Source organism: Lathamus discolor, chromosome Z, assembly GCF_037157495.1.
Source record: "Lathamus discolor isolate bLatDis1 chromosome Z, bLatDis1.hap1, whole genome shotgun sequence".
NCBI lineage: Eukaryota > Metazoa > Chordata > Aves > Psittaciformes > Psittacidae > Lathamus > Lathamus discolor.
In genome coordinates, this window is record NC_088909.1 from 99,753,573 (window position 1) to 99,767,094 (window position 13,522).

General features: G+C 38.3%; 1 protein-coding gene across 1 annotated transcript in view; it reads left to right on the top strand.

Annotated features, from left to right (window-relative positions):
- The window catches only part of MTMR12 (myotubularin related protein 12), a 34,435-nt gene extending 21,022 nt beyond the window's left edge, over positions 1 to 13,413 (top strand). The window contains exons 10-16 of the mRNA XM_065662835.1: positions 1,571 to 1,695; positions 4,713 to 4,791; positions 6,399 to 6,469; positions 7,486 to 7,658; positions 8,394 to 8,561; positions 9,439 to 9,600; positions 10,598 to 13,413. Of these exons, the coding sequence (XP_065518907.1) occupies positions 1,571 to 1,695; positions 4,713 to 4,791; positions 6,399 to 6,469; positions 7,486 to 7,658; positions 8,394 to 8,561; positions 9,439 to 9,600; positions 10,598 to 11,173 (1,354 nt within the window). The 3' untranslated portion in view covers positions 11,174 to 13,413. The remainder of the gene's footprint in view (positions 1 to 1,570; positions 1,696 to 4,712; positions 4,792 to 6,398; positions 6,470 to 7,485; positions 7,659 to 8,393; positions 8,562 to 9,438; positions 9,601 to 10,597) is intronic.
- Positions 13,414 to 13,522: the final 109 nt, after the last annotated feature.

Genomic DNA, 13,522 nt, shown 5'->3' on the forward strand with positions numbered 1-13,522 from the left:
CAGGAGCATAGCTGCCTTAGCTGAGTTACTGCAAGAACAGAAGATGGCTTTTGTCCTCTGCTTTCTCCAACCTGTTGAGTGTCCTTGAGAAAACTTCTCTTCTTGCAGCAAGCTGTTAGATCAGGCTAGTATGTACAATTTTTACTGCCTCACTGCTATCTCCTTTCTCCTCATAGGTGAAGAACCTGTTAATTGCATAGAACTAATAGAAAATAGCTTGATTAGGCTTTTAAAATCTTTCATTTACAAAATTAATCATACTTGCATGGGAAAGCCTTTTGACCCTTCCTGCATTTGCTTTCAAGTTTCTCCCCTGAAATGGAGAAGTTTACATGAGTTGTAAGTCTTAATGCTATTTCATAATGTGAAAGTAAAAACTAGCAGTAAGCTGTAGCAAGGTATCAACTGGTATTTTGATCCCTTGTCTGGGGCCATCTGAACTTGGGACATTATTGGTGGTTTTCTTTGCTATGGAGTACTGGTGGTTAACCACTAGTGCTTAAAAACTTATCTACAAATTGTCCGAAAGGGTGTGTTAACATGCCATTGCAATAGTGGTCTGAACTCAAGCACACGGCATATGTTTACAGTTAATGGCTTTTTATTGAAAAAGCTGTTCAGAGCCAGATCTTCTAGCACAAACTGTTTGCTTCATCATGGAACAAGTATTGTGATTGACAAATGATTGCTTTCCCTTAATTCTGTTATCTGATGCATCTTCTGGTAGGTCTAGTAAAATGCATTTCTGATATGGAGCCTGTAGTTCTCACTTTAAGCAGGTTACTGTGCTACAACAAACAGGAAACAGAGTACTCTGTCCTGTTATAGCAATGCCTGAAAGGCTTCACTTCTGAACCATGAGCTAAGGCAGCTTTTCCCAAATCTTGACAACAGAAAGCCAATATGACAATAGAGGTATTTACTAAGCTGATGTTTGTCTGAGCTCAAGAGAGTGAATGAGAGGGGATATTCTGGGTCCAAAGCAAAGCTTCATCTAGCCTGCTATTTTTTTCCTCTCCTTCTAGGGAAAAAAATCAGATATGCAGGGAAGTTCAAGGCAGGTATACTGTCTTGTTTGAGTCCAAATTGTTTCTTCTTTCTTTTACTCGTGTGTTTTGTTAGCAGACCTAGCAGCTAGGTATCAGAATGTAAGTGGTTGGTAAAAGCCTAGAAAAATAGTGTCTGCTAGGAGGTTTGGGTGTTTCTATCCATCTTTTCTTTCTGGATTCATCTCTAAACAGCCTCTTAGTAAAGTAATTTTAGTGTTATTTAGTGAAGACAATACTAAAGAAGCAGTGGTAAAAAACAAGTAATGCTTGTAATATTCATAACTGCACAAATCTTTTATCAGTGGAACAGTTAAGAGCAGCAAAACTTGTCAAAAGCTTGTAGACAAGCTTCCAGTCAGTATTTAAAAATGCTTGAAGGCCATTAGCTTTCCAAGTGTATATCCTTTGGTATTCAGCTTTTTCCCAAAACAAGCCCATTAACTTTGTCTTCAGTAATAATAGTTGGTACATTATTTGGCTTGTGAAGCAGGTGGCTTTAATCTCTTGATGATTTGATTTAGAATCTATAAGACAATTAGCAAACCTCCCTATGAACTCCTGAAGATGGATGACTTGTCAAGCAGCCTTCCCTCTCTGCAAGATATCCAGACAGCATACACAAAATTTAAACAACTGTTTTTGATAGGTAAGTCAAACTTTAAAGTAGTCTTTTGTCTCTAAAGTGACTTAGATGCAAAGCATAAAAAGCATGTTTTACGTCTTATGAATGCAGTCCTTGTCTTGATTGGTGTCTTGATGGTGGTTAAAACCAGATTTTTAAATATAACTGAGGACTGTGCTTGTGACTGGCCATGTTAAGAAGTTTGTAATTCTTAGACTTAGTACCTCTGGCTAAGCAGTCACAGTATCTGCAAGAGTGACTGACTTTAAATGGTAGTTGGTATACACCAGCTGGATCAAAATTTACAGGGGGACTTTTTCAGTCCTATGGGGTCTGTTGAAGTTAAGTGTGAACCTTTTAAGCCTTTGTACCATGTCAAGAGATGAGTCTGAATGCCAGTTTATTTTTGCACTAGCTTTTGTTACAAACAAGTCACATCACAAAACGTGAAGCAGAGCTTGCTTAAGATTGTCACTGACTGTAGGACTGAAACATGACTACCGTAAATAGGAAGTCTACTTGAAAGAAGTTAGAGTTGTGAAAGTGTAAACTAGGCTTTTGGACATTTTTATGAGACTCTTAACTATACTGTCATGAAGCTGTGCAGCGTGCCACTGGACCATTTTGGACAGTGGGCCCTCTACAAGATAATGGGGGTCAATATTGCAATAGCCTCTAATGGCATGTGGAACACTGGGGGGGTTCACCTGTGGCTGTTGATGTGGGACGTAACTGAAGTGATCATCATTGAGAAACTGTGTATTTGTAGCATAGCCTATAGACAATAACCAAGTCCTGCTGGTTTTATAAATGGAATTTAGCTATTAAGTTGATATAATGGCAAACAAATGGTTTCTGGCAAATATGTAGTGAAGCTCTGGTCGTTCAGCTCTGGGCACCCCAACATAAGAAGGATGTGGAGCTGTCAGAGTGAGTCCAGAGGAGGCCACAAACGTATTCTGAAGTCTGGAGCACCTCTTCTGTGAAGGCATGCTGAGAGAGTTGGGCTTCTTCAACATGGAGAAGAGACTGCTCTGCAGAGACCTTCAAGCAGCTTCCAATTCCTAAAATGAGTCAACAAGAAATCTGGAGAGGGGCATGTAGTGATAGGACAAGGGGGGAATGGCTACAGGATGGAATGGAAACTGGATAGATTTAGATTAGATATTAGAAAGATTAGGAAGAAAGTCTTTACAGTGAGGCAGTGCACAGGTTGCCCAGAGAGGCTGTGGCTGCCCCATCCCTGGCAGTGCTCAAGGCCAGGCTGGGCGGGACTTGGAGCAACCTGATCTAGTGGCACGTATCCCTGCCTGTGACAAGGGGGGTTGGAACTCGACTATAACTTTATGGTCTCTTCCAAGCTAAGCCATTCTATTCCTCTGTAAACTTCCAATATAACTTAACTTTACTAAACACATGCCTAAACTGAAGTTTCAATTATAAAAATTCTCATTAAGCAGATGTAGCCACAGTAGCATAGCTGCTTGCAAGAAGATTTTGATGGGAACAGCTTGGATCCTCTTAAATTGCTCCTTTTATTTGAAATGTGGTAAAGGCAGATGCTGGTTTTGCTAGACTGCTCACAAGTCTCAGTGTATGCCACTTGCCACATACTTAGAGACTTTGAACACTTCAGTTCTCAAATCCTTGTGGAGTATTTCTTCGTGATCCTACAAGATAGGGAGGAAGGGAAAGCTTGTGAGGTTATTGGCAAAATACCCTGAGCAAGAGGTAAAACAAGCTACAAGTGTTTTGTTGTGCCTTTAAAAAGAAGTTCCTGGTTTGACTTGGAGACAACTTTATCAGGGGGGAGGAAGAACTGCCAGACCAAGCAGTTTTTTCTAGAGGCCTGCATACACATTATTGGGTCTAGTTGTGGCTCAGTGTGATAGAACAAAATGAACAGCCAGCCACACTTAATCTGATGCTTTTGTGGAGAGCTAGTTTCTGTGGTCAGGGTGAAATGAACTGGGGAAAGAGATTATTTTTTTTTTCCTTTAAATGCATAATGAGCAGGAGCAAGAGCAGGCATGGGGGTAGAACAGCTACAGGAACAAAATGGATATATGCCTGTGCGCTTGAGGATCATAGATACAAGCTGCAGAAAAGGCAGAAGTGAGTATGTGTTGGGATGAAACATTGAAAGGGTACAGAGAGACACTGGGAAGTGAAAAGTTATACAGAAACATGCAGAACTGAAGCTATCGGGTAGAATAGGGAAGGAGGGGAGTGTGGTATACCTCAGTTGTTCCTCAATAGCAGAACTGTCTTGACCTTCAGGGCTTCAGGGTTTGTGCCTTATGCAGGAAAGGTAGTCTGTTCTGGTTTTAATTAAGCATATCAGCTTGAGAGCTTTCCAATTTCTGAATACTGGCTTTGATGGGGGGGGGGGGGGGGGAGCAGGGAGGGAGGGCAATAGGGATTTAAGCTGCATTTTAAAAGCTACAGAAAAGCTAGTGAAGTTCATAAGAGTTTAATAATTTTGTGGTATTGTATTTGGCCTCTTAGCTATTCCCTTCCTGATGTATTTCAGTGCCTCTTCAGCTGCAGTGAAAACTGTTTAAAGCCTTTTTTTGGGTAGTCTTGCATGCCATAAATTTACGTAACCTTCTAAAATCTGTTTGTGTTTCTGACTGTAATGGTAATGACTTTTGAAATCCAGCCTCCTTATGTTAAGGTTTATGCAGATCATGCTTTAGAGTCAAGGCAACTGGAACGTGGAAGAACCATCACCTCCTATCAAACCTCTTTTTCTTTCCCTTTCCCATTTTGTCAACAGACTTATTTACTTGGTTTGGTTTCTGTTAGCCTATAGCATACTTTTTATAAAAGCCTGTGGTTCTATAAAACTTAACTGGTGTTTGTAGAACTATTTCACTTCCTCATTTAGTTATAAGGTGTTTATGTACCAGTGATTAGAATTTACTGACTCCTTAGTATTGATTGTTTCATAGCAGTTCATAACAGAAGAGTAATACAACGGATGGCTGTTTATTAACACTACACATGTGAACAAACCAATTTTTTTTGTTGTTTTTCAGATAACAGTACAGACTTTTGGGCAACTGATGTGAAATGGTTTTCATTACTGGAGAGCACAAACTGGCTAGAGATAATCAGGTTTGCTATGTCTCTTTCTTGAGTTTCAAATTGTTGTCAAGTACACTTTTGGGTTTTCTAGCTAATTTCTTGAAATATGATGACAGTCTTCACCTCCAGTAGAAATGAAATTTAGGACAGATTTATAATCCCATTTAAGTACCTAGTTTTACAACTTCAGACAGTATTTTTACAGTGCAGGTTTGTATTAAACCTCCACACTAAAAAACTTGAAGCAGCAAGTCATTCCAATTGCAACTCTTCCAGCACACCTGTTAAAACTATAGGTCCAGTAATTTCCCTCCCACATTTAGTCACCTTCTTTTCAAACTGAAGAATATTATTTGTTTCCAGCATGAAACCTATTCTGTGTCTCTGACTAGCCTTGTTATTCTTCTCTGTGCTCTCTACTTCTGTAATATCCTTTAGGACAGGATGAACTGCAGTATTCAAGATGTTAGGCCACCAAAGATTTGTAAAATTGCAATTGTTCCCAGTTTTGTCCTCTTCTCCTGATCCTTCCTCAAGTTGTTTTTTCTCTTCTCAGCAGTCCACAGTGAGTTGGAATGGTGTTGGCTAACTTAAGGCTTGTTACACTGGAATGTTGAGGGGCTTTGTTTTCAATGTTACTTTGTGCTAGCTCTATTGTCTGCTAGTGATGCTAGCATGAAGTGCTTCTGCAGTCAGCTTCAGTTCTTTCTAGTCTTAATAACAGTCAATACTAATAAATATTCATTCCTTAATCCAAAATTTAATGTATGTTGAATGAGAGGTTCTAGTGAAGATCATAGGTGGAGAAATGCACTGACATAACCAAGATTAAAAGTAGTTTAAAGTGAATACCAGCACAAGTTCCTGTCCTTACACTGTTTTGATACTGGTCATTTTCATACTTGGACCCAGCTTCCTGGATCTGGCTCTTTGTGGCTCTTGCAGTTAGTAGGAGTGCCTTCTCAGCTATTCTAGAGGCTAGAACAAGAAATTTGACAACTCCGGACTCAGGAAATAAACTGTCAGCTTCTATTAGTGACCTAAGCAGTTGCAAGAATCCTAGCTTGTGTGCAAACTTTTGCTGAAAATAACCAACTTTAGGAAGAGTTAGGTCTAGAAACCAACAGCATTAGATCTAGTTTTATGTGATCTTTAACTCCACTCGGTCTTCCTTGTGTAGGGTTAATCTCTGAATAAATTTTATCTGCATGTTTACAAGATCTGCTTGCTGATACTTCCCTCTCTGCCTCTTAAAACCATACTGTGTGAGAAATGTATGTTGTGGATTACAACAAAAGTGTGGCAATGTATCTTTCCAGGATAGAGATTTGGCTCTTGGCAACTGTAATACTTTAGTGCGTGTGTGTAATGGCTGCTATTGATCCAGCAGAAAGTATTGTATTACGAATGTACTACTTGAAATGCATGACCAATTGCCAAACAAAGATACTTCTTGAACTGTTAAGTCTCAAGAGCAAACTTTCTTCATTTGCAGAAGTTGGGAATGGTTTTGTTGTTTTAAAGGACTGGTCAAGTTTAAGTAGCATGACTTTCTAACCCCTTTTAGGAGAAGCTAATGTAAGAAACCTGATTGTAAAAATGCCATGAAAATATTCACTTTATCTATACCACAACAGGCGAGTTTTGAAGAAAGCAATAGAAGTTGCTGAGTGTCTGGAAAGACAGCAGACAAATGTTCTCCTTATAGGTAAGAATCAGTGAGATTATCATATATATTTATTTTTTAATTTATTTTGATTTTCTTTAGATATAGCTTAAGCTGTAAGCTTATAAATGATAAAGGCTGGTAAAATTCATAGAGTACTCAAAGTACTAGACACTTAAATCTTTCACCCTCCTGCAAATGCTTTCTGTAGTTAAAAAAGCTTGGTAAGCATGGTTACAGACTAAGAAATACATTGTGAACGACAAAGCTGCTGATAAACTGGTAGTAGAGTCACGCTACCTCTTTTTTATGCATTCGTGTTTCCTAACTTCTATTAAACGTCTCCTACACCCTTTTCCTGCCCACTAAGGTGGGGGGACACACATACACAAAGAACATGGAGCATGAAAACTTTCTGAAAGGGTGGGTTTTATGTTCTAGGTACGCATTGAATACTATGTAGTTTATTAAAATTCATGGAAGAATACACTTATTGTAGACATCTTGAGCAGTTTGTTTTCTTAGATGGAGTAATAGCATGGAAAAACAAAGTCATTTAACCATTAAGCTGGTTTTGGATTAGTAACAGGGTTGGGGTTTTCCCCACACACTGCTATTTGAGAAACCTAGCATGGAGAAGACATATTTTTAGAAGACACCTGAAGGGTGAAGAATGTGTGATGCATGATTTCACACCTTGTGAAAAGATGCATGTAGGGTAGGAAGGGTAAGGACAGATAGCTGGCCTCGTAGCATAGGAGGAGCAGCATGTGCCTTATGGGAGACTGAAGGGTGTAGTCATCAAAGTTATAGTAGTAAACTCTAGGGTTTGCAGGTTTTATTGTTGAAATATTACCCTAGTGTAAGTGTCCAAGAAACCTCACACTTCTACAAATTAGAAACATGGATAACTTCTCTCTGTAACACTTGCAATAAATTGTCTGATTCTCTGACCTTGAAATACAATTTTGTTTATATGAAGCTAGCAATACTTTGCTTTCTTACCCTAGTTTTAGGAATGGCTTAGTAGACAATGTGGTTTCTGTTGTCTTCTATAGAAGAGAGCGCTACTGATCTGTGCTGTGTAATCTCTAGTCTGGTTCAAGTGATGATGGATTCATACAGCAGAACAAAATCAGGGTTTCAGAGCCTTATTCAGAAGGAGTGGGTAATTGGAGGACATGGCTTTTTGGATCGTTGTAACCACTTACATAAAAGTGACAAAGAGGAGGTATGATTTTTTTTTTATTACTCTCATTATTTAAACATTTACTCAGAAGAAGAAGGGATTTAGATGTCAGTCCAGAAGTTCCAGTTAATCTGAGGATCTTTAACTTTGTTTTCGTTTATACATTGGTGTTTTGTACAGTGTCACGATTTTTGCTTTTTAGAGTTCATCAGTGTCTCTATAACTAAAAAGAACAAATGTGAGATTTCCCTTTCAATCTTGGAGTCTTTTGAAAGATGTGTATCTCTCGTTAAAATGTTAAATGGTACTAGTGTCCATAGAAGTAACCCAAAAGTGATTTGCCTATTTCTGTCATATCTAGAGCTTAACTTTGTACTGTTTATATTTTTATATTACTTGTTTATATTTTGGGAATGCATCAGATTGCTAATCTAAGTGTAAACTGACTGATAGTTCTGATCAAGAATTGCTATAAACTAGTTTTGTTTTGCCAGCTTTAAAAGGTTGCATAGCAGCGGCTTTCATAGCAATTCAGTTTGTGCAAATTCAGGTTAGAAAGTGTTCCTCTTTTCTGTCAACAATTGGCCAAGTGTGTCTTGTATGATACTTCTGCAGAGTTCAGCCAAAGTTATATGCAGCAGTTCTGTAGTTAACCAGATTGCTTCCCTTAAGATTTGTGTTTGGAGACACTGAACACTATAAAATAAACAGTCTGCATGGTGGAACATACGGTTGTGGTTTTTTTTCTGAAACTGATGTACCATTTTCTTTATTTAGGCTCCTGTTTTTCTGCTTCTGCTAAATTGTGTTTGGCAGTTGGTACAACAGTATCCTCCAGCATTTGAGTTCACGGAAACTTACTTAACTGTTTTGTCAGACAGCCTCTATGTGCCTATTTTTAGCACTTTCTTTTTCAACTCTCAACATCAAAAGGACACTGTTGGGGTAAGTGTTTGTTACTTTATGGATGGAATGTGTTGGAGAACAGGTTTAACGGACAAGCAGGGAACATTAAAAAAAAAACCAACCAAAATCCCTAGTAGCATGTTTTTCCATCCTTTCCCTTTGAAAGGTAAGGAGTCCGGTTGAGGGCTTGGGGTGTTTATGATGACAAAAGGAAAATAACTCAGGAGTATATTACTTCTAATGTATGGGTATAGGTTAATGTTTATTGTTATTCAGTGAAAATGGAGCTCCCTAACCTGAGAGGAATATCCTGTCCTGCAGAGTAAGTTATGTACAAAATTCTTGTATAGTATATTCTGTTGTATTCCAGAATCATAATTTCCTGAATGTTGATATACATTTGGTCCATGCCTTTCTTTAGCCTAAGAAGCTGGAAGCAATAGGAGTATCCTCTGCAAGCCTGCACAGTGACTAAAAAATGAACATTGCTGGCTTGCATATAAATAAATTGTTAATAATAAAATTTTAACTGGTAGCACTGTGTAACTGCAGTTAACTTTTGAAATGTGAGAGGTTTTATACCACAATGAAGTGTCTGTCCTCTGCCCAGTATTCAAAACTTCATTTTTTCCCTTAAGATTATTCAGTCTTATTTTCAACTGTGAAAGGTATTCTCGGCTGTCTAGTTGCACTGTTGAAATGAAATACCATCTGAAGTTAGAAAATAGTGTATAGATAAACTTCGTCTGCACTCACTTGCATCCAATAATGTCATTCAGCTATTGAATATATACAAATCATGAGTGTTGTTGCAACTCTGTGGCCTCTTCTGTAAAAAGCCAGTTTCTTAATTTCACCTTGACTTGGTCAGAATTCCTTTCCAGCAGTATTAATTGTGACCTGTTTGTTTTGGCAGAGTGGTGAAAGCCTCAAGACACAAAGCGGTCCTTTCAGATTTCTCACTGTGTGGGACTGGTCTGTGCAGTTTGACCCCAAGGCCCAGGCTTTCCTGAACAACCCTTTTTATGCAGAGAAGCCAAAACCGGATAAAAGTCAACGGAAAACTGCACGATACAAAGTAAGATACGTGCTGCTTAACTATTTTTAAAATTATAAATACATTTTGTACAACTCATACTTCAAAGATACCCATAATAGAGGTATTGGTGCAGTTTTTGTACAAAATACCTGTACACCTCACTCACTTGCAACTTAAGAATACAGTTTGCACCCACCTCAGTTATAAATCACTGTTTTACAGTTAGTGCACGGAGCTGTGAACTCAGGGGCTCTTCATCCTTTAGTGCAAGTGTAGTGATAACTCATGGGACTTAACATCCAGTTGCAGTGACATGTTTGAAGTGAGTTTATTCTGTTGTTCCACGGAGTACCTGTCTGAATTACAAAGCAGGCCTGTAATTGTCTCTCTGATTTTCTGAGTGTAATTTGGTGTGTGTACTTGGAGGGGGACCACCACCCCCAAAACTGTCTAGGGTACAGATGATTATGTGTGGACCATCTCATTGCTGGAAACTAGCACAAGTTCAGGAAGACAAGTTTCTTCAGAATAGCCTCTTGTGCTTGTAATATCTCTGTTGGTTAAATTCTGTTCTGTAACAGCATTCTCAAGTGGGACACTGTCAGTATAATCTAGAGTGTTAATTGGAGAACTCTCTCATTGTGGGATGCAATGAGGAACCACTAGATAAAACCTAAATCAAGTGCTCTTTCATTTGTGTGGCTAGCTCAAACTAAATATGGAAGTCCGTAATACTTGAATGTATGCAAAGAATTCTCCTTTTTCACAGAAAAACACTTTATTCAGTGTTAGTTCATTGCTATAGTTGCAGTGTGGGGAAGGTATCTGGGAATACTAAGTATGCTCTGAAGTATTTGGCATATCAGCCATTGAAGAGTAACAGTTTTAGACTATATAGTAAAGCAGTGTCTCTGTTTAAGTGACTTTGCTGCTTGTAACTATTTTCTGAATACATTATGCTTTCCTTCCTCTTAAGATGTGTTCTAAAGTCTCATCAGTATTTATTTCAGTATATTTTTTTTCTTTCCTCTTAAAGCATCAGCGACAACTTTCTTTGCCATTAACGCAAGCGAAAACTTCCATGAAGAGAGGATTTTTCAGGGAGGAAACGGATCATTTAATTAAAAACATTCTGGGTAAAAGAATTGGCAAGTTCATAAATTCTTCCGATGAACTTCCTAATAGTTTCAGGGAATTTTATGATAGCTGGCATAGCAAACCTGTTGACTATCATGGTCTTCTGTTACCTCGCATTGATGGCCCTGAAATCAAAGTCTGGGCACAACGGTATTTGCGATGGATTCCTGAAGCCCAGCTTCATGGTGGTGGTACCATAGCTACAACTGCCAAGATTTTGGACTTGATGGAGGAAGTGCAAAGCTTGCAGGAGAAAATGGATGAAGAACGTAGTCAAGCTGTTTCTGGAGATGTACATTCTGTACCAATGCTGAGAAATTCTGCCCGTCTGTCATCCCTGTTTCCATTTGCTTTACTTCAGAGACAGTCTATCAAACCAGCTCTACCCACCAGCACCTGGAAAGATTTGGAAGATGAAGATGATTTGGTCAAGAGGGATGATGAATTTGTTGATCTAAGTAGTGATATGTCATAAAGTGCTTAAAAATTGAAACTATGAATTGTATATGGCTGAGCTGTAAATCTTAAATGTTGTGCTGTATCTTCCTATAAGGAACTCACTCAAGCATCTGCAGCTTGGTTTTGGGGTTAAAAAAACAACTGGGTTGGAAAGAACTAATTGCCATAATTAGCTGAACATATTTTGAACTTCCATTTCACTCCAGCAGTATTTATTGCAGAAACACATTTTCAGCATAATTGTGATAAAACCAGAAGTCTAGGCTGAAGTAGCTGTATGGCCACTTTGTTAAAAAGAGAATTAACAAACAAAACCCCATTATTTTCTGATGTAAAGGTGGAATACTAAATACGTACAGCAACAATCACTGTCTTAACATAAAGCATCTTCCCCTTATGCCAAGAGCACTAGGGCTGGAATTACTGTGACTAGGAATGTAATGTATCTGCACTTCCCCTCATGCAAAATACATAGGGAAAGTGCAACTAAATGTGCATTCGCAAATAAGGTTTTTACAGCTGAGGTTTTTACGTAAACTTGTGTTTATGTAAAACATAAAACACCAGGGGGTTTTCATCTAGTGTGGCATCAGCTGAAGTCCCGTGCCTGCCAACGTCATCTTTTCTGACAGCATTCATCTTTGGCTTGCAGCACTTCTCCTTGTGTGGTGTTATAATGGCAGCTTGGCTGCTCTAAGCCTGTGCATGCACTTAGCTTGAGGATCAAATGCAAGAGTTTAACTACTCATTTCAAGTCTTACTGTGTGGCTGCTGTGCTATATGCCCTTGCTGCCTTGGAATATTATGTCCCAAATGTTTGCTGTTGTTAGAAGTGGCCTGACTGTGAGGTTCTAATTTGCTATGAGTATTTTCTTTCTCGCTCTAATAGAGTGAGACTTTCATTTTGATTTTCCCTGTTTATGCCAGTTGCCTTTGAGGCTTTCTGTAGCTTGCACTGAGACCTTCCACATAGCAGGGAAGACTTTTTTTTCTCCTGTGATCCTGCGGTAAAGCTGGATTTGCAGCCTGTTGCCACTTGTCATGAGTTGGCGTTATGAATGTGGTGTTCATACCATATGAACCCTTGTATCCTGTTGCTGGATGTTGTAACTGTACCTCAGTGAAAAAAGCCATAAAGAAATGCCTGTTGACTTCTATCTACTGTGTATATGTCTATAGATAAAGTATTTTTACTGCAAATAAGCGTCCTTTGTAAAGCTGAATTTTAGTTGACTGTTGTTTCTATTTTGAACCCTTAAATTCTGGAGTACCCCAAGAATGGATGCAAGTCATAAAATCAGTTACATTGAGAGGCTAGTCATTGAATACGTTTAGAAATCTATGCTGGGAAACTTAGCTGGTAGAGAAACTGTTGGTTAAATTGGATCAGCTCAGTGTGATTGGGGATATTAAACTGTGTTACTGCTTAATCATTTCACACTGAGTTGTGTCACTATGTATAGCAAAAATGTATCAGCGGGCCTGTAAAAGTGAATTTAACATGTTAAAATAAATGTATTAATGGGGAAAGGGGGAGAGCTTAATGCAACTATACCAAACTGAAGCTTCTGAACTCTTGATTGCCTTAATTCTTAGTAGAGCGAGGACAATACTTGAGTTTGTAGCATTTTACTTAAACATACACTAGTACTTACTCTTTGTTCTGTGATACACATGATCTTACAGATAGCATTTACTAGAATGGGCTGTCCAGCACGTTCTTCAGATTTTGTTATTGTAGTTCCACTGACTCATGTATGCAACAATACTTTGCATGCTGAACGAGCAATGCATTTTTATGGTGAAATAATACTTACCATTCTAAGTTCATTTGGGTTCAAGGTTTAAACACTGCCATTAAAAAAAAAATAAAAGTAAATGGATTTTTCTATACTTTTGATCAAACTGTTGTAATGTTTCAGTCATGAAGATTACATATTTATATGAAAAACCAGATGTTGGACATCTTATTTGTACATAAGTTATCAGAATTTTATATAGAAGAGAAACATATATGTGGAACTAAACATGGGAACACTTCTAATGTAGAGTAAATACCATTGTTACTGTTTCTATGCACTGTGGGATTGGAAATTTACTTAGTATTTTTTCTCCAGGCTTCTGTTTATACCTCCAAGTTTTTACACTGAATGCAAGCTAGAAGCTTCACAGTTTTGTTTTTTTCAATACTGTCATTTCTCTCTTACAGGCTGTTTGGAGAGTATCAATAAAATATACTTTGCATTTGTCCTGAAATGATGATGTGTCTAAGGTCATATTGTGCAAACAATGCTTTAAACCACAGAGACATGATAATCTGCAATGACAAGGCTTTTCTAATTAGGTGCTGGGTTTTTATAGACTG